Below are 20,959 nucleotides of genomic sequence, written 5' to 3' on the forward strand. Positions count from 1 at the left end.
TTTAGGCAGATTGAGGACAAGTGAAACTGTGCAGTTGTCAGCAACTTCCTACTGACCTCTCTAAAAAATATTTTCTTTGGTGGTGTACTCAGAGTAGCGTATGTACCTTAAAATAGAATACATAAATGTAATATTAATAATAATATATATAATTTATAAATAAAAATATATATAAAAACATTTTTTACTACTCCAAAACAGGTTTGACTATTTAGTAAAGGGAAAATTGGCAACAGCTGCAGCTAGCAGGTATCCTGCTTTCTGATTGGTCAAAGGTGAAGACTAAAGTCTATAAGAGACTTCCACTGAGGAATGAGCTGAAAGCTGAAGTGAGGGCATCATAAAAGAAGCTGCTGCTCACTTGGTTTTTGTGGGTGTCTTAACAATGGGTTCTGGATTCTGTTCAATGTAAGCATTTGTCTGTCTGCAGCGGACTTGAATTGTACATTGGTCAACACAATGTTTGAAACTTTGTTTGCTTTCAGATTTCTTTTTGCCTTGTTTCCTGCTTATGTAACCTGTTGGGGGAATTATGAAGGTAAGACCAACACACTGCTATTGTTTCTCCTGAACATTGCTACCTTATACTGTATGTGTCTATTGTTTTTACAGGAAGCATGCCAGATGGTGATGTTCAAAGATTTTTAACACCTACCTTACCAGTGATTGGTTCTGAGGTGAAACAAAAGGCAATTTGGAATGAACTTTCCTATGGTTCTGTTCGTCAGCCATATTATCGAGGCACCCATGAAAGTTATGATGCCAAAGGAAGTTTGTTTGTGGGCTCAAATGCTAAATCATACACAAAAGACTGTCAGGCTCCAGCTAAAAGTGGCAATCGAGAAAATATGATGAATTTTAATTCTAATTCACTATCAAAATATGGTGGCTCAAGTTGTGGTCAACCCTCTACTCAATATGAGTCTCGTACAGATACTAATTCCCTCAAAAATGTCCAGGTTGGTAGCCGACTTGCTTCAGCCTTGTCTCAAAGTGGGCCCACATTGAGAAAAACCTTGAAAGTACCTGAATTGAGTAGTTTAAAAATCTCTAGAGGTGAATCTAGTTATGGGGCAGGTCAGAGTATTAACAATGTCCAGATAGCCAGTAACAGTTTTGGCCCACTGCTGAAAGGATCGCCTGTGCAATCAAATATAAATCCAGGAAAACTCTCTCAGGGTGGACCTTCAGTTGTTAGTTCGGGACCAGTCTTTGTAGTTCAAGATAAAGAGAGTGCCCAAGGTCAAAATGGCTTTCCAGATTATGGAAAACCGCCTGTTCATAGACTCATTAAACCCTACAAGGGCAGTCAGACCTCTAGAGATGGTAGCTTGTCTGCTAGCAGTCTGGGAAAGGCATGGAAAAAGACACTTCAATACTCCAAGAGTGGAACTCAATACAATCTCGACACAGAGTTAAGAAAACCTTCCAAAAATGATTGCAAAGACAATCCTGCTGAGTCAATTGCCAGCTCTGGTGAGGTTCTTCGAAAGACCCAAGAAAGTGCACTGAGAAACATGTTGCCGCCTCGTTATGAAGCAACTATTCCCAAATTTCAGCAAGTTCACAACAGTCGTGGACAATCAAATCAAATGTTTAAACCCATGTACCCCCCTCAAAATGGGGCTCAACAGAATGTTGGTAGAAAGTCCACAACTGCCAGTTCTGGGTTGATCCTGGTTCAGCAGGCTCCTACAGATGCTCTGAGTGGGAAAGAATCCAATAATCGTAATGTGTATCCTAGTTTTTCAGAGCGTGAAGTAGCATTTGCCTCTGGCCAGACTTCTCATCAATACCAACCTTTCAAAGTGACCCAGAATTCCAGAAATGCCCAGCCAGCCACTGACTCTTATGGTAGCTCTTCTAAGACTGGATATCAGACCTTCTCTTCTTTAAAGGGAACTTCATACAAACCAAGTTCAGGCTCCTCAAAGTCCTCTACAAGTGTGTTCAGTGCCACCAACCCCAATTTTGCTGAACCTAATGAGATTAACACGGTCCATGTAAGGCCTAACAAACCATTTGCAAGCAGCTTTGGTCAAGTACAGAGCCAAAGGGCTTCTGGTGACATTAGCAGAGGTGCTTATCAAAGTTCCTTACCTTCCAGTTACATGGGTCTAATGCCTAGTAAGGAGGTACAAATATCTGCTAGTTCCTCAGCTCAATTTTATGGTTCTAGAAACCAGAACCAACTTGTTGAAACTCAAGAAGACACAGATGATATCAGATGCATTACAACCATTCCAAGTGAATTTGGCCAAGGTGCCATTCGAAGACTTTCTCCTAAGCTTTCCAGCAAATACAGACGAGGTTTGCTTCAAAGTGCACCATCATTACAAGATCATTGTATGTTTGAAATGTGATTGTTATAACATACTCTTCTTTCTTCCTGCCACAGTTAAACAAAATGGACAAGAAAGACTGGATTTTGTAGCCCCAAAATGTTATTCTAGTCTTGGTCAAAAGGGCTCAGTCAATTTCCAGGAAGTGAACCGGTCTGTCTAAAAGCACTTCAACGTCTGCCATAATGTAAGTACAGTTGCTTTACCTAGAGTTTAAACTTGTATATTTGGATGAGCAGGAAGTAATTTGCCTTCTGCAAGCAATATTCAACTCCAATTGTTGAATGGTTATTCATTTAGAGCAAAGATGCCCAAACTCTGGCCTGTGGGCCGAATTTGGTCTATGTAAACCTTTGATTTAGCCCCCATGATGATGAATGCAGTTGTACTATTTGGTAATTTGATTTAGCCCCCCTTCTGCTATTACATCTAAATCTAGCAGCAGCGTTTTGGACCAGCTGAAGGCGAGAAACCTGGGATTTTGACATGCCCCAGTAAAGTGCATTGCAGTAGTCTAATCGTGATGCACTAGCGTGGACAGCCATCTCTAGAGTGGTGGGATTTAAAAAGTGTTTAACTTTAGAGGGCAGACGTAGTTGATTTAAAAAAAAAAAAAAAAAAAAAAAAAAAAAACTGGAGCCAGTAACTGAGCTAATCTGTTTGTCGAGTTTTAATTACTCATCAAAGATGAAACCCAGCTTTTTTCAATTTTAGTTTAATGTTACTCGTTTGTTTGACTTGTTAAAAGCTAACTGAAATTAAAAAGCTTTGCTTAAATGTGCATATTTTCACTGACAATGCAAAGACTTTAGTGATCAAATCAAAGATTTTACTTGGCTAGAGTATTTAGCAAACTCCACTGTGGTAACATTGTGACTTCTTTGTATTTATTGCAGTAAGTTATCATTTAACTTGTAATGGTAATGTTTATATATATAACTTTTTTTTTTTTTTTTTTTTTAAGCCCTTCATACCAAAAACTTTGGGCACCTTAGATTTGGAGAATTCAAATAATTGTTGTCTGTTCATATGTGTGAATAAGGATTTTAGATAGATAGATAGATAGATAGATAGATAGATAGATATTATTTATTTTTTCCTTAGTGTAAAATTGTTTAATAACAATGAACAACTGAGAGCTGCACTGTCGTTGCCACTTGCTACATTACATACATAAATGTCACTATTTTGAACAGTTCAGTATTAATGTTTGATAATATACAGTAGTCAACAGTTGAAGTCATCTGAAAATCTGGGATTCAGTGTATAATGTACATTTTAAGAATTCAAATTGCTACATTTTCCATGTACGAATCAGCGTTTAAAGCTTAAATACTCTAGTTTGTGGATTTGCTTTTTTGATCATTTTAGTATGTCACTGGTTTCTTTTCAACTTGCAGCCTTGCCTGGGTGTGCATTGGGGAGGCATTCAGTCATCAGGCTCAGGTCTCTGCAAGGACTAGGATGCTGTGACTGATCCAGTGCTGAGCATTTCAGTGATTTGTTGAAACCGTGGACACAGGGGATGGTCCTGGCAATGTATGATTCTTCTATGTAAAACCCTTTAATAAAACATCAAATGTTTCAAAACAAACCTCCTTTTTCTTCCCCCCATACTTTGTTCACCACAGGTCATCACAGGCTGTGATGTAGCTTTATTTGTATTTGTAGCACATCCGCATTTCAAATAAATGCGCTTTTATACGATTTGACATGTTTTTAAAGGTTGAAAAATTTAGAAAAAAAAGTGAAGTATACAGATTCAAACATTTGAATGTGCTGTAAAAATGAACAATTGCTTTATTTTTATGTTTTAAAGCTGATTTGGAAATTTTGCATATGAATGTTTGGGTAATTGTTTTTTTCCAAAATGTATTAGATTGATTCCTCAGATTTAATTATCCATCTGTCTATCTGAAGAAGATAATGCATGGTGTAGACCTATTATAGAACAAATCAACTGTTGCATTTTTTTAAACACAATTTGGGTTAAGTTGGGTTTATTTTCGCACTTTCTGACTTGTAATATTTCAGAAATGTATTTGCTAATTCTAAACCGTGATTAGCAGTCATGACTATCACAGTACAACGTCGCTCTATGTACAGTATCATACTTGCATGTGATTTCAGGCCTAATACTCAAAGTACCTTGTTAATATAGGGAGCGTGTCAAGTTATCCCTGAATGTGTGCGCTCTAAACCAACTTGTCTCTGTTGTTACACTAGTGTTAATAGTAATGGTATGCTTAGAACTCGGACGTTGCAATGCATGTAAATCATTTGACCTTCAAAGTACATGCAATGTTGCAAAAACGGCCGTTTGCGTGTTTTAAAACGTTCGCATTGCAAACAAGCAAGTAATTGTATTTATACCTTTTTAATTAAAGGTATTTTATATTTCTATATTAACTTTATAATTCATAACGAAATACATTTTTTTTTTTTGCTGAAACCGATTGATGGTATTGTGGAACACTGACGCCATCTGTTGGTTTCAAAGCTTTATGCTTTTGCAGTCCACATGAAAATATAGGTAAATGAACAAACGTATTATATTACATATTTGTATTAACGTTAATTTAGCCCTACCTTGGTTACAGACGTTTTCAGATGTGAATAGCACTGAATGAAAACAAAATGGTTTTAGTCTTGGCAAATTACGTCACCAGTATCCATATCCTGGTGTACCTGTTAAATCAGGTAGCTTACTAGATATACCTGTGGGTTCAGACACAGGGACGACGCGCATTCAGGGCAGTCGGCTTGCTTTCGGTTTAATTTAGTTTTGCCAAAGTTTAAGGACAGCTGGTAAAAAAAAAATCAGCAGGGTACAGTCGTGGAGCAAGGTTAAAACCAGGTCGAACAACCTTTTTGAGCTGTGCGGACTTCCGGAAGAGATTCGTCAGACAGACCGCGACATTTCCCCCATATGGTGTGAGTAAAGTCAACAACAACAAAGTTTGTTCTCTTTTAATTAATATTGCTCCATGTCTTGCGGTTTTTGACGTTTTCCCGCTTTGGTAGATAGGCTAGTTACCAAAAGATGTTATTTGACTTTACTTCTAGAGAAAAGAACGGCATGTTTGTTTGGCGAATGAACTTTGAAGCTTTTGTGAAATTAAGTAATCACTGGCTTCTATTAAACAGATAATAAAGTGCGCTTATGTGATTTCCTCTATCCCATAATAACTTTTTCTATCTAACGATTAATAGTTAATTTGGAAATCTTAGTTTACTTTTTAAAGCTGCAGAAGTATTGAATGAAATTGTTTAATAATAAATATTTACCAGTATTTCCTTGTTCTTGCTCAAGTTGCATATGTGATTCACTTCTAAAATGTCAAATAAAGCTTTAGATATTTATGGTTAGGCTAGGTATTGTGGTAAAATGTATATAGTTTGAGGTTTTCGTCTCCCTTTGTCCTCTGGTTTTCAACAGAAGAAAAAATGATTGATTGTTAGGGCAATGGTACACTGTAAATAATTTTTCACTTGGACTGTTGTAAAAATCCATAGTCAGAAGTGGAGTTTGTGATGTACATGATGTCACAAGATTTAAAAAATGTTCATTTTACTGTAGAGTATTTCTAATGGATCACAATAATGTTAAATGTGCCAATCTTTTTAAGCTACTAAAGTCTTTCACTAAAATGTTTTACTGTGTTAGTGTATTTTTTTATAGTATTGGGGAAGACCTGAATAACATATAGCTGGGCCAGACAGAATCTGCGGACATTTGTTCCTATTTTTGCTGAGAACTTTGTAAAAAAAAAAAATCTGCTGATTAATGGGAAATGATTTTAGGAGTATCATATTTAAAAACTTAAAATTGATAAATAATAATAAATCTTTTACTTATTTAATATTTACATTGCAAATTCACTTAATTGGTATAAAAGCAAGTCTCTAATATAATAGATCTACTTAAAGGCTGAAAATATTACTTCATAAACTATTGTAAATAAATATATTATTACTATTATTATCACAATAATATCAGTGAAATTAATTTAAAAACTGAAATATAAATTAGTACACATTTAAACAAGTAAATACATAGACTCAATGATGAGCAAAAAAATCTGCTGATTTCTGCATGCACAGATTTCGTGTGGGCCTACATATTCCATATTTAATAGAAGTTGTTTTATTTCACATACACAACAGTTTCTAGGTGCTTATGTAATTGAGGTACATTTTTACTTTCATTATTTTATTAACATTGACAACAGCCAAGAAGGCAAACTCAAAACAATTCTTAAACTGGTTGGTTTACATCTCTAAGGGAATTTCACTGCAGTTTTGTTACTGTTATTGGCTGAAAGTGTAAGGTAAAACCTTCATACCTTCCCAGTTTTCCCCTATTATGTCTTTTTGTCTTTAACAGTCCCTGAGGGCTCCATTTAGCATTAGGTAACCAACAAAGCAGACTACAGAGGACGGTCTGGGTCGAGTGTTGTCCCTATGGAGAACAACCCGTCCTGGACCAGTGGTCCCATTGAGGAAGGGCCATACCAAGAGCGCTCTGTTGACCCTGTGGAGATTGAGATCCAAAGCTATGGAGTACGACACAAAGTTAACAAGGATGCCAATGGAAATACAACTGGGCCAGAGACTGTAAGCTTTCTCCCTGCTAAAGAGGAGCCCGCATCTGGGTCATGTATGTGTGGACCTTGTGCTTCTGTGGGTAGCTGCAGAAAACTTTTTTGTAGTGTATTGACTTGTGGACTGTACCGCATATGCCAGCGTTTGCCTTGCCTTGTTTCGAATGAAAGCACAGCGGTCACTGCGCAGACAGAGATCCAGCCAATCTCTTCACAGGTTCAGGAGGGCTTCTATCCTGACATCCGCATTGCGGGGGTCAAGGTTGACCCATCTGTGATTGAAGATGTCGATGGCTTTGATTCTGTTTCCCCTTCTACATTTGAAATGAATAGTTTAAATGTGAGTGGAATACTGGAAGATGATTTAGTCAATGGTAATAAGATGGAAGATGTGGATCAACTCATCACCCAGAAACTTATGGAGGTCTTCTCTGAGTTTGAGATCAACGAGTTGGCCAAGTGCACCACAGACTCCATGTTCCTGCGGCGGTCCCGGGAAATCAGTCAGCTGATCTCGGATATCGTGGAGGAGCACAAAATGGAGGAGAAGGAAGCCGAGTGCAGGCTTGTTCGAGAGATTATTCGCATAAGTACTCGGAAAAGTAGGAAGAGGCCACAAATCAAGCAGCCGGAATTGCAGCGGGACAGTGGCAATGACACCTGGAACAGCAAAGGCATCAGCCAAAAGAGCAGCTTCAATTCCATGAGTGGTCAAAGTGAGTGCAAATAACATTTCCATTTAATTTCCTCTCAGTCTGGTTTTAAAGTTTGTGAAAGTTTGTTTAAAAAAAAAAGCATGATCATTTGCTGGCCATATTTGAAAATGTTAAAACATATCTAATGTAAAATATGGCTAGTTGCATCCCAAATGACACTATGCGTCTTGCATTGATTATTGTTGTTCCAAATAGAACGTTTATGTTCTTTCTGACTGGGAATTCATTCAAACTGTTTTTCAGTTGACATTCAACTGTTCCCAAATTAGTTAAAGAAATGTTCATTAGTTAAAATCAAACTACCAAATAGTACAACTGCATTCATCATCAGGAGGTGGAATAACCATCTCCATAAATGAAATTTGCTGGCACAACTCAAAAAAATATTGAAATTCAACTTTAGTGCCCAAAACCTCTCCCTGTCCTGTTATGCGAGCAAAGCTGCAACTGCTGAGTGTATTTTGTTCAACATTCCACACTTTTTTTTCTGGTTGAATAATAGGGGTGTGAGCGTACACTGGTATCATGGTAGGGGATCAGCTATTATAATTAAAAGATTCATATCATGGGGCTGCACGGTGGCGCAGTGGGTAGCACGTTTACCTCACAGCAAGAAGGTTGCTGGTTCCAGCCTCGGCTGGGTCAGTTGGCATTTTCTGTGTGGAGTTTGCATGTTCTTCTTGTGTTGGCTTGGGTTTCCTTCAGCTGTTCCTATTTCACCCACAGTCCAAAGAAGTGGTATAGGTGAATTGGGTAGGCTAAAATGTCTGTAGTGTATGTGTGTGAATGAGTATAGATGTTTCCCAATGATGGGTTGAAGCATCTGCTGCGTAAAACGTGCTGGGTAAGTTGGTGGTTCATTCCGCTGTGGTGATCCCAGATTAATAAAGGGACTAAGCCAAAAAAATAAATAAATGAATGATTCATTCATATCACAATGCAAATGATCGAAAATGCACTTCGTCCTCAATTTTTTATTTACTTGAGGTTTTAATTTTATTAATAAAAACAGTCGGATATATGAACCAAACCTTTAATTGTTTTTGTTCTTGAAGCCTGCTTCATGGATGTATAAAACATCAAATAAAATAAAGATGATGGCAACTTCAGCATCGTGTTCCTCTGCTCAGTGCATGGGAGAGATGTTTTATTTACAATGTGTTGGGGGATATTGGATTTTACAGTTCCATCAATGTGAGTGGAAGAATGTCCCAGCAAACTCGAAAGCAGCGAAATGTGCCCAGAAGATGTAGGCTCTTAAAAATAGTTAGAGCATTTTTATTACTTGCACATGCATCTTGCCTTGCTCACCATTGTATACTACCCACGTCCCTTACCATAGTATGCTACTACAACAAGTGACATCAGAAAACTGTCAGTACATCATCATATATAACTGGAAATGTTCTGTTTCTAAAGCGATAATTCATTTCGACACTTCTATTGAGTAGGTACATCACTACTTTTTGTGTTTTGTCTTTACATTTTCAGGATGAAGTCACTACTTAAACTATTTATTCTACAAAATGTTGTTGACCAGTGCATAAGTATGCCATTTGGAAAACACGTACAGTTTGTATTATCAATAAAATTCTAATGTACAGTATCTGCCATGTTTTCACGGTGACGATGTCAGTTGTCACTTGTCACGCTATTCACGAATCCTCTCTTCAAGACTTGCATTGTAATATTTAGTTGAAATTCAATCATCTGCCTGCTTATTGCCTATTGTTTTATACTATGACTTCAGATATACTTTTTTAACTCCTTTTTTACTTCTGATATAGATTGGAGGTACAGTATGCCTAAATATTGGAAATATTTTTAAGAATTCCACATAAAGTGATGTTTTTACTTGACAGAAAGCCAACACTTTAGACAGGAAGAAAAATTTGCATGTGCAGTCCTACTAGTGTCGGTCCATCACAATTTGCTTATTTATTCATTTTCTTTTGGTTTAGTCATCACAGCAGAATGAACTGCCAACTATTCTGCCATATGTTTTACACAGCCGATGCCCTTCCAGCTGCAAGCCAATTCTAGAAAACAAGCATACACTCTCATTCACACACTATAGCCAATTTAGTTTATTCAGTTCACCTACACCGCATGCTTTTGGACTCTGGGGAAATTAGAGCACCCGGAGGAAACCCACATTAACACATGCAAACAGAAATGCCAACTGGCCCAGCCGGGACTCAAACCAGCAATCTTCTTGCTGTGAGTCAACAGGTCTAACCACTGAGCCATCGTGCCACTCACAATTAGCTATTTTTATTTTGTTCACACTGAAAATTCCAAAAGGTAATGTCTAATAGACATCTAAACATAGTTTTCTTGGCTGAAACGAGGCTAAATTCTTATAGATGTCTATTAGACTTTCACTGACAGCTCAAGTTTAGCCTTGTTTTAGCCAAGGTGTCTACGTTTAGAATAGATGTCTATTAAACAAAGTTGTTTGTTGGTAAAAGTGCACTTTAAATACTCTCAAGATACACTTATATAGCATGCTTAACTGTTGAGATGACGACTGATGAAATAACCCTATAAAGTTCATTCATTAGACGGCAGAGTCCATAGTGCATTTACTATAAAACACAACTTACCTCTCAGTACACTATTTGTTTCTATAGTAACTATATTCTTATGGTAGCTGCAGTCACTGCATTCATTTTGATTGGCATTTCACAGTTTCTCTCTATTTCTCTAATTTTTATCTTCTTTTATTATTAGAAAGTGCAACATTTTGCTGTATATTTATACACCCTCAACAATCCAAACCTGTGACAATCTTTTTTTTTTTAGTGAAACAAGAAAGGCTGGTTTTATGATATTAAAGTTGAATGATGTTAATTTCCAAGCTTCTAATCTGTGTCATGAGTTCTTGAGAAATAGTTTTTTTTCTATATTTGGATCCTGACTTAACCGGAAAATAACTCCTTGTCATTTGTTGAACATGGTGACATTCAAAAGTAAATAAACCTTTTCTATTTTTTTCTTAGACTTGCAGATTTCTATGGAGAGGTCTGATGACATAGAAGCCAGGAAATTTCGCAACAACAGTAACCAGTGTAAGTATCAACTATTGATTTACCAAAAAAAAAAAAAAATGCAAATGAATTTGGCTCTAGGAAAAATGTTTAGTATTTATTTTACATTTCAAGCATTATTATTATTATATATATATATATATATATATATATATATATATATATATATATATATATATATATATATATATATATATATATATATATATATATATATAAACAAATCCTTTTATAAAATAATTTATTATAATTATAAAAGCATTTATTTTATAAGAAATGTAGACTCATTTACATATTGAATTAATGAAAATGGACATTAAAGACGATGCTGCTCTTCTGAAGTACAAAAAATAAAAATAAAAAAAGCATTGTTTCCACAAAAATGTTTAAAAAATAGCAAAACTACGACTTGAATGTTCAAAAGCTATGTTTCATGATCAAATCGATATAGGATCGATTTGTTATACAGATCATGTGATTGAAGAATAAAATATTGATTGCTTCAATGTTTTAAAACAACAAAAATAAATTGGATTTTTAATTGTATTCACATTAGGGCTGCTAAATGTATCATTTTAGCATCGATATCGCAATGTGTGAATCCACCATTGTTACATCACAGGACGTGATTCAGGATTTTGACCAGGTACAAGAGTTCAGAACAGAGATTTTTAGAGTCATTTTACTTTGAAGTGAAACATTCATGAAGTGAAAGTTGATCAATTGCTTGTTTTCAAAGGGCACCTATGATGACAATCAACTTTTGTAAGTTGTTTGGACAGAACTGTGTGTAGGTAAAGTGTGTCCACAGTCATAATGGGGTGATAAACTATAAGTCTTTTTTTCTTTCCTGATGTTAAAATAGTATCCAAAGCCTGTGCACAAAGCAACTGGGACGAAAAAGATCAATTCAGCTCTCTGTGATCATCAGTCATCATCAAATTTGATTAAAAATGAAATTTGGAAGTTTTTAAAACATTGAATTACAGGGTCTTTATTTTATCACCACAGCTGCATTTCAGTACAATTATAAAATAAGATGCTTCGATCCCGGTTTGTGGACGTTAAATCAGGGTTATTTTGTACATTAACATAACTGATATCCATACAGCAGTGGTTAAGTGAGATCTGCCTTCATGTCTCACTGTTCTGTTTATCGAAGGCAGCCAGAGACACTTTGACAGGCATGTGGGAACGGAAAGAACTAGCATTAAAGGCACAGGCAAAAAAAAAAAAAAAAAAGCAGCTACATTGTGTTTAGAGCAGAAAATTCCAAAATTCTAAAAGGTCTAATCAATAATCTGATGGGTGTTTTGAGATGAAACTTTACGGACACATTCTGGAGACACAAAACACTTACCTTAAATCTTGAAAAAGGGGTTAAATAGCCCTTTAAGGCCTGTGACTGTGTAAACATTTTAAGCGAGTTTAAAGCATTATAGGCCACAAATAATTATTTCATTTGTAGATTTAACAAACAATAATTGTATTTAATAATTTATTCAATGAAGGCTATGCAGCTTTATTTATTATTTTTTATTTTCATTATTTTTCACTATGCTTGTAATTTGTTTATTATATTTTACGCAGATTCACTCCCCTACACAATCACCTAAATTAATAGAAAATTATCAATTGTTTCGAAAGAGAACTATCCAAAATTTTAAGTATCGCAATATAAATCGTAGAAATTCAAAATATTGCAATGTACAGTTGAAGTCAGAATTATTAAACACCCCTAAATTATTAGCCCCCGTTTATTTTTTTTACCCCAATTTCTGTTTAACGGAGAGAAGATTTCTTCAACACATTTCTTAACATAGTAGTTTTAATTACTCATTTCTAATAACTGATTTATTTTATCTTTGTCATGATGACAGTAAATAATATTTGACTAGAACTTTTTCAAGACACTTCTATACAGCTTAAAGTGACATATAAAAGCTTAACTCTGTTAATTAGGTTAACTAGGCAGGAAAGGGTAATTAGGCAAGATATTGTATAACGATGGTTTGTTTTGTGGACTATCAAAAAAATATAAAGCTTAAAGGGGCTAATAATTTTGACCTTAATGTTTTTAAAATAAATGCTTTTATTCTAGCCGAAAAAAATCAAATAAAGAAAAAATATTATCAGACATACTGTGAAAATTTCCTTGTTCATTTAAACATAATTTGGGAAATATTTCAAAAAGAAAAGAATTTCAAAGGGCGGCTAATAATACTGATTTCCACTATTTTTTCCCCAATATCTTGCAGCTAAAATTCAAATAGAATTTTTAAAGCATTTTAAAAGTATTTACAATATTCTCGATTAAAAGGAGCTCTTAAATAGAGAATAGCTCTTTTTAAAAACAATTAAAAAAAAAACTTTTAAACAAGAGTCTACATTTTAATAAGGGTGATTTATTTATCTTTTATTTATATTGACCTTATTCTCCGCCAATGAGCGGGCGCTGCCATTTGAATCTTTTTGGCTCGAGACTTCCGGTCTCATTCACTTCCATTCATTTTTAGACATTAAAAACTGCTCATTACGCTGCTTGATGTTGCAATTTGACATTTCCTTGTTATATTATTCTACTTGGTCTGTATAGTCATGCAAACATTTGTTTGTAGAGCAAGTAGTTTGACCGTTTTCTGCCGTTTATTATTCCTAGTCATTTCTCCCATAGGCGACTGAATCGGAAGTTCTAGGACAATCGCGAAAACAGGTGCACTTCCGCATTTTAGAATAAGGTCAATATAATGTATACAATTTTACATATATATATATATATATATATATATATATATATATATATATATGTATATATATATATATATATATATATATATATATATATATATATATATGTATATGTATATATATATATATATATATATATATGTATGTATATATGTGTATGTATGTATATATGTATATGTATGTATATATATGTATGTATATATATGTATGTATATATATATATATATATATATATATATATATATATATATATATATAAATAAACTAAATTAGATTTTATATTCTAAATTCATATATGTATATGTATGTATATATATGTATGTATATATATATATATATATATATATATATATATATATATATATATATATATATAAACTAAATTAGATTTTATATTCTAAATTCAAATAATATAGTGTAAATTTAAATAAAATATAATTTGCAGGTGGCGAAACAAAACCCTTTTTATGCACAAAGTACAGTTTCTTATTTTTTTTGTTTTTGTGGTGAAATTTGACCTGGGCTTTCATAAGATTGGCCTAGAGTTTGTTTTGTATAATCTAAGAGAAGACCTTAACTTAACCTCAAATAAGCTGGCAGCCTGAGCTGGTTCTGTACATTAGCGTAGCAGTGCTGTTTGCCGCTCCCTGCATGTATTAAAGGCTGTTGAGAGGCTGCATGAGCTCCGGAAGAATGAGAGGGGTGTGTGGCGGGTTTCTCTCTCATGAGTTTGAGGGGCTTGTGATGTAACCAACCACATTGACACAAACAATGCTCTTTTGTCTGGAAGCCATCTGATCGGTTACTCTCCTCTGAATTTGAATGTCTCTCTTTTCCTCATCAGTGCTGATTTCTCCCTCCCTTTCTGTTTGCTTGATGTTGTTTTCATGCTCTGCGATGTTGGCAAGCAACAGTTGGATTTTATTGGTTTTGTCTTGATGCCATTATAGAAACATTTGCAGGAGAATAACAGCGTTTTGCATGTCGTTGGGAGAGCACACTTTTGTTATTTAAGCATTAACATACGTGAGGTATGACATGTTTTATGCACCATTAGTTTTCTTCCCTGTTTGCCAGACACTGTAATAATCACATAATCACAGTCACCTTCAAAAATATGGCCACAGGCTTTATGCTTATGTGCTTTTAAAACTAAGAAGCCATGTAAATGTGCTATTCACATTAGAAATGAGATGCAAATGAAGTGAGAAGAAATTTATTCACACGCTGGGGGTTTTCTGTCTGGTCAACATGAAATGTTGTGTGCGTAAGAAATAAACTTAAGTGGAGTAATTCTGTTTTTTTTTTTTTTAACTATGTTAATTAAATGAATACATTTTATAGGTACATTAAAGGTGCCAAGAATGAATATCTGCATATACAGTTAATTTAAAAACATTCACAATTATAAGCCCTCCTGTGACTTATTCATTTATTTATTTTTCTGTTTCAAATATTTCCCAATTGATGTTTAACAGAGCAAGAACATTTTCACAGTATTTCCTTTAATATTTTTTCTTCTAGAGAATTACTGATTTGTTTTATTTCAGCTAGAATAAAAGCAGTTTTAAGGTCAATATTATTAGCCCCCTTTTTACACTGTAAAAACTTAAACTAATTACTTAAGCAACTACATGAATTAATTAGCTTCCACTTAATCTATTACGGTTTTCATTAATAAATAAGTTGGAAATGCTTCATTCTTTTAGGTGTAAGAAGTTGAAGTTATTTATTTAAGTTGAAATGAGGCTTTATTTAAGTCAAATGAGGCTTTTTTCAGTGTGTAATTTTTCTTCTTTTCTTTTTTGTATTTTAAAGAGCCCATATTATACATGAAATAGGGTCATATGTTGGTTGTAAGGGTCTCCAACAACAGTCTAATATGCGTGCAAGGACAAAAAAGACTTTCATGGTCTTATAATCTGCATTTATTTTTACCTAATTATCCCAGCGACTCCTGTATGAATCGTCCAGTGATTCATTTGTTCCCAAACCCCTCCTTAGCGCGAAGCTAATCTGCGCTGATTGGACCGATGACAGTCTGTTGCGATTGGTCGACACTGACTGCCTTCACCGAGAGACAGAGTGAAATGCCCAGCAGCTAATCAACAAAATAGAATTAGTCACAGTGCGTACACGCTCGATAGTGTGAGGCGTAGAGCTTAGCTGCCAGTGGATGAATGCAAATACAGACGATGGACTTGAATATACAGACGACTAACTATTTTATTAAGCAAAAACTCCCAAGAACTGCCGAGATCTCCTAGTTTGTCACATTCTGCTCTTTTCACAGACACACACACACACACACACACACATATATTGCCCTTGTCCTCGCGCATGCGTTCACACACACACACACACACACACACACACACAACCCTCCACCAGACGACATCACGCACGCACACACACATATATTGCCCTCGTCCTCGCGCACGCGTTCACACACACACACACAACCCTCCACCAGACGACATCACGCACACACACACACACACACACATAACACTTCTCCGGACAACAACGCGCACGCACAAACACACCAACACAGACACACATTACCCTCCTCCGGACGACAACGCACGCACACACACACACACACACACACACATTACCCTCCTCCACGGGAGCGTAAACAAAGCGGCACGCATCGCGTTTTTAACGTGGCTTTGCACGCGATATGAGAATATAGCGAGTTAACCTGAAACGGTACACGCGGTTACAAATATCAAATCACAACTAAATACATTTGCAAGCTAGAGTAAACGTGGCAACAACTTTAATTGCACGTACTTACACTTGAGAAATGGAGGAAGAAACCGATCCATGTCCTAACCTTTCCATAGTCTTAACTGATGCTTCCTTTAACTAACGAAGTATTTTTTGTAGCATGTAGTTTCCAGAAGTTTCCAGTTGTTTCCAACTGTTTAAGGCAGGGCTTATGCTGAGGTTTCATCTTTGGGTAGAGACTCAATAATATCTATCTGCAGTGTGACCGGCATGTTTGTGTGTTTGTGTGTGTGTGTGTGTGTGCGTGTGTGTGGCTTATTCTGTGTTAGAGGGCGGGGCCGGAGGTTTTAAATCTCCCGGGTTTGCACGTGCGCATGAAAAACTTCGTTGTCACTAATGACTCGTTATCAAGATGACTCGTTTGAAGCACTATGATTCGACTCTTTTATAGATGAATCAACAGTTTTAAACACTGTACACTAACAGATTTAAGCCTTAGCTGGATATTTCACTTTACTTAGAGCTGTGTTACACACTACATGGAAGGGCATTTTCAAAAACCCAAAATATGGGCTCTTTAAAACAATTTTAGCCTCTTTTGTTGTTATCGGCTAATGGCTACTGAACAAATAACCCTTGTCCAATGATTTGCCTACCTAACATAATAACCTAGCAAAGTCTTTAAACTGCACTTTAAGCTGAATACTAACGTCTTAAAATATTTGCACTGTCATCGAAGCAAAAACAAGAGAAAATAGCTATTAGAAATTAGTTATTTATAACTTTTATGTTTTAAAAATGTGTCTCTCCATAAAAGAGCAGGCTAATCATTTTGAGCTGCGTATTTATTTTGTATTAAGTCTTTTTTTCTCTCTCTGTCTCTTTCCTTACAGCGTTCTCTCGGAGTTTCCAGGAAACTGGAGTGCCCATTACATCAGATACTCCTTTACTATACAGCCGCATTCAGGCATGAGAATATCCTTTCAGACAGTACATATGTAATTATTTTCAAACGTCCATTTACAATGAATCCATCTCTGTGAAGAATATATCCTCTGGCTTCCCCTGTAGTGAGGATGATTTTGAAGTATACCCTTAAAAATTGTGATTTCATGGTCAGTTTTTTTCTCTCAAAACGTAGTTGTATTTATGCTTGTTATTCATATTTTTGTCCTTTGCTTTTTTGTTATGGATGTGTGAAGGATCTGAATGTTGCAGGTGACACAACTTTGCTTGAGTTTTGTGAAAAACTGTATGACCTCTTTCTAACCAACATATGAATATATACTGAACACTAAAAAATTCTGTGATCAATTAGTTCTGTCAGCAGATGTTGTTAGTTCATTGTAACTTATTAAACTAAGTTTATCAGGTTTTAACTTAATTTTATATGTTTAGTTTAGCTTAACAATATAAGTTCAATGAACTTATTAGGTTAATTTGATTCCGCTTAAAAATTTGACACAACCAGGATTTTTTTACTGTGTAGGTCTATTATTGCCGTCATAGGCCTGATTCTTTCATAATGATTTGATTCTACACTTTTCTGCCTTTTTAAAGAGTTCGATCACACAAAATTGAAAATTCTGTCATTTACGCTTGTGTCATTTCAGAGAGGTATGGATTATATCATATAATGAAGAATACATTTTTGAAGAACTTAATGAGTTAATGGAGGCTTCAGTTGTGCAGTGGTGTTGTTATTTCCTGACCACACATGTAAGAAAACAATGTTAGCCTAAAGAAGATGTAATATAGGGAACAAGTCATATGGACAGCTGTTGTACAGATTATTGTTCAAGAATTCATTGTTTTTTTTTCACTGAAGAAAGGAAGGATTGTGTTCAACATCAGCTATGTTTCCATGGTGCCATTTATTTTTATGCGCCTTTTGGAATATTGTGTTAAAATGCTGAATTTCAGTAGCAATATGCATTAAATGCATTAAAAAAACATGCGGACAACTGAGTAAGAAAAACCTTACTCGATAAGAAAAAACTGAGCGATATACAGTGGAAATGTATGTACCAAATACATTCCAGCCTGCGCATCAAAGTAATTTTGTTCCACAAGAAACAGGATTATTGGACATAACAGCTGATGAACCACTTTGTAAAACATCTGAAATGTTGTTTTGGTCATATCCGCAGATCCATAAAGTCTGTCATCTAAGTGGTCCAGTATTATTTCTTGAATATCTAAAAGCCAATTATCATTGCTTTTATCTTTTGATGCACAAGTAATTTATTATATATTCAAATGTATATTAAATATTATTATATTCCTACTGCAGCAAATTACATTTTCCCTTTTGATATGTGCCACCAGATTATTTGGAAGTTTCCATTTCGTTTGATTCAAATGGCTATTTATTTACAAACCTTTTATATTCCAGTGATATTCCATTTTTGCACATAAGACTAATTCGCATCTTTGGATTGAAACATGGCTAATGTTTATACACTACCGGTTAAATAGTTTTTTTTTTTTTTTTATGTTTTGTGTGTGTGTGTTTTTTTTTTTTAAGTTATTCTGTTTAACAAGGCAGCATTTATTAAATGTGAAAAAAAAATGTTAAATTGTTAAATATTTATTAAAATGATAAATAGCTGCTTTTTTATTGTATGTACTTTCAAGTGAAATTATTAGTCCATTCATTATTAATTTTATTGTTTTGCCATTAATAATAATAACAATAATAATTTATATTAGAGTGATTTCTGAAGGATCACGTGACTCTGAAGACGAAGCTGAAAATTCATCTTTGAAATCACTGAAATAAATTATTAAATTATAAAGTACTTTTGAACAGTTATTTTATAGTGCAATAACATTTCACAAATACACAATTTGTACTGTATTTAAAATACATGTTTAAAGCATATTTAAAGCGGGATAAGCTTATTTTAAAGCTTTTAAAAATCCTGCAGTGCAAAAAACGCTTTTCTTACTTAGATTTTTTTTGTCTTGTTTCTAGTCCAAGTATCTAAAAGTTCTTAAATCAAGCAGAATTTTCTAGACAAGCAAAGCATACTGTCTCGATTTAAGATATAATGTGCCAAAGTTAAGTGAGTTTTTTCTTAAAACAAGTTAAATAATCTGCCGATGGGGTAAGCAAAATAATCTTAAATCAAAAGGAGAAATAAGATTATTTTGCTTACCCTATTGACAGATTATTTTGCTTGTTTTAAGGAAAAACTCAATCAATGTTGGCATATTAATTCTGAAAACAAGACAATATGGTTTTCTTGTCTAGAAAATGTTTCTTGATATAAGAATTTTTAGATATTTGGACTAGAAACAAGACAAAAAAAATCTCAGTAAGAAAAGCATTTTTTGCAGTGTAACCCCAAACGTTTGACCGGTAGTGTATATGTATTTATTTATTTTTTTTCAGTGTACATTTCTTTTCTGCCTAGTTGGTGAATGTATTGGCATATAGTTGGTGCTTCAAAGTTTGCCTGTGTGAAGTTTGTTGGAGCAAACAAAAAGCTTTGAGCCGCAGTGAATGTTGAAGAGTTATGAATGGGCCCGTCTATCTGCTTATTTAAATGTACATAGAAAAAATATCTGCACTTCAATTTCATACGCAAAATCTAGGATAGCTTTTAATGAATTGCATGTTTGATTTATGAATTATGTGTATATTTTAATGTTGCAAAAGTAATTTGTTAGCAGGGGGATATGTGTCCCTTAGGATTGCTTTAATGACAATAAAAAAACTTGAATAGATTTCATAATAAATATGCTTCATGTTACAGAGCATGTTTGTTTCAGTCTGTATTTCGCATTTGCATGTGTCTCGATGGAAGAGATTTGACATCATCCTGTATATGTAAATTCATAACCAGCTTAATGGATAAACCAGAACCAAAATTTGCAGTTAATTTATTCACCCTCACGCCATCAAAGATCTGTCCTCTAGTCTTGTAGAAGATTAAAAGATTTTTTAGCTGAAACTTTGATCCTTGGTCATTTATACAATCAAAGTCAACTTTTTGAGAGATGGAGCAAAAAAATATATATATATATATACACTATACCTGACAAAAGTCTTGTTGCCTTTTCAAGTTTTAGGAACAACAGATAATAAATTGACTTCTAATAAGAAGTGGCTATATGAAAAGCAAAGGTCTCTAAATTACGCTTATTTTACCAAAATAAATTGTTTCCACCTTGATTTTAATTATTTTATTAGGACAGTAAGGTCTGACTTTGCTGAGACAAAAGTCTTGTCACTTAAATAATGCAGAGTATAGAATATAAAGTCATGGTGCAGAGGGACAAGAAGTAATATTGTGTATGACCCCAATGAGTTTGGACGACATACATCAGCATTCATACATTTCTGCAATGGCTCAAATAACTTAAAGGGCCATGAAACCCCCTCGTTTCAGCAGGGTGTTTTCACACCTCTACTTTGGAAAAAGTCAGAAAAGTGGGCGTATCCAGCTCTGTTTAGGGGGGAGTGTCGGAGGAAGAAAAGTGGGATGGTGTGGAAGTGTCTATTTGGGCACGCGCGAGTTTCAGAGTCAAAATACACACACACACACACATACAGGAGAAAGTGATGGTGTTTAACCTACATGGACATCTGTAGTCTAATTATTTGCCAAATTATTAAATGGTGGACTTTAACTGCAGTTTGGCTCTTTCATTCAGGGAATTCATTTATGCCCCTCGCGACACACGAGATATTTGGTTCGAGGAGCTGCTCTAAGCGTGTATTTTTCATGCAATGTTTGATACCGCACGGCGAATGAGAG

The 20,959-nt window shown here is 34.8% G+C and overlaps 2 protein-coding genes across 4 annotated transcripts; both read left to right on the top strand.

Annotated features, from left to right (window-relative positions):
• Nucleotides 1-317: 317 nt before the first annotated feature.
• zgc:175136 lies at nt 318-3,938 on the top strand. Its single transcript, NM_001114581.2, has 5 exons — nt 318-408; nt 486-538; nt 613-2,310; nt 2,399-2,529; nt 3,743-3,938. Exons 1-4 carry the CDS (start codon nt 386-388, stop codon nt 2,503-2,505), a joined length of 1,881 nt encoding a protein of 626 aa, NP_001108053.2. The 5' UTR covers nt 318-385; the 3' UTR covers nt 2,506-2,529; nt 3,743-3,938.
• A 1,106-nt stretch (nt 3,939-5,044) lies between these two features.
• Nucleotides 5,045-19,956, top strand: kdf1b (keratinocyte differentiation factor 1b). 3 transcript variants are annotated; one of them, XR_012394970.1, is made up of 5 exons: nt 5,045-5,276; nt 6,730-7,662; nt 10,665-10,733; nt 17,087-18,647; nt 19,562-19,956. XR_012394970.1 is itself a non-coding variant. In XM_005173776.6 (4 exons), the coding sequence occupies exons 2-4, from the start codon at nt 6,807-6,809 to the stop codon at nt 17,164-17,166; spliced, it is 1,005 nt and encodes a 334-aa protein (XP_005173833.1). In that variant the 5' UTR covers nt 5,045-5,276; nt 6,730-6,806; the 3' UTR covers nt 17,167-19,956. The 3 variants fall into 3 exon arrangements, 1 of the variants encoding a protein (XP_005173833.1); XM_005173776.6 differs by having other exon boundaries at nt 17,087-19,956; XR_012394971.1 differs by lacking the exons at nt 17,087-18,647; nt 19,562-19,956 and having other exon boundaries at nt 6,730-8,444; nt 9,633-10,733.
• Nucleotides 19,957-20,959: the final 1,003 nt, after the last annotated feature.

Source organism: Danio rerio, chromosome 19, assembly GCF_049306965.1.
Source record: "Danio rerio strain Tuebingen ecotype United States chromosome 19, GRCz12tu, whole genome shotgun sequence".
Classification (NCBI taxonomy): Eukaryota; Metazoa; Chordata; class Actinopteri; order Cypriniformes; family Danionidae; genus Danio; species Danio rerio.

Bases quoted from the DNA above. Each gene is read 5' to 3' on its own strand.
- zgc:175136 (NM_001114581.2), top strand. From the start codon at position 386: ATGGGTTCTGGATTCTGTTCAAT. The intron at 409-485 runs GTAAGCATTTGT...GTTTGCTTTCAG, and splicing joins GGTTCTGGATTCTGTTCAAT to ATTTCTTTTTGCCTTGTTTC. The intron at 2,311-2,398 runs GTTTGCTTCAAA...TTCCTGCCACAG, and splicing joins TTCCAGCAAATACAGACGAG to TTAAACAAAATGGACAAGAA.
- kdf1b (XM_005173776.6), top strand. From the start codon at position 6,807: ATGGAGAACAACCCGTCCTGGACCAGTGGTCCCATTGAGGAAGGGCCA. The intron at 7,663-10,664 runs GTGAGTGCAAAT...TTTTTTTCTTAG, and splicing joins CAATTCCATGAGTGGTCAAA to ACTTGCAGATTTCTATGGAG. The intron at 10,734-17,086 runs GTAAGTATCAAC...CTTTCCTTACAG, and splicing joins TCGCAACAACAGTAACCAGT to CGTTCTCTCGGAGTTTCCAG.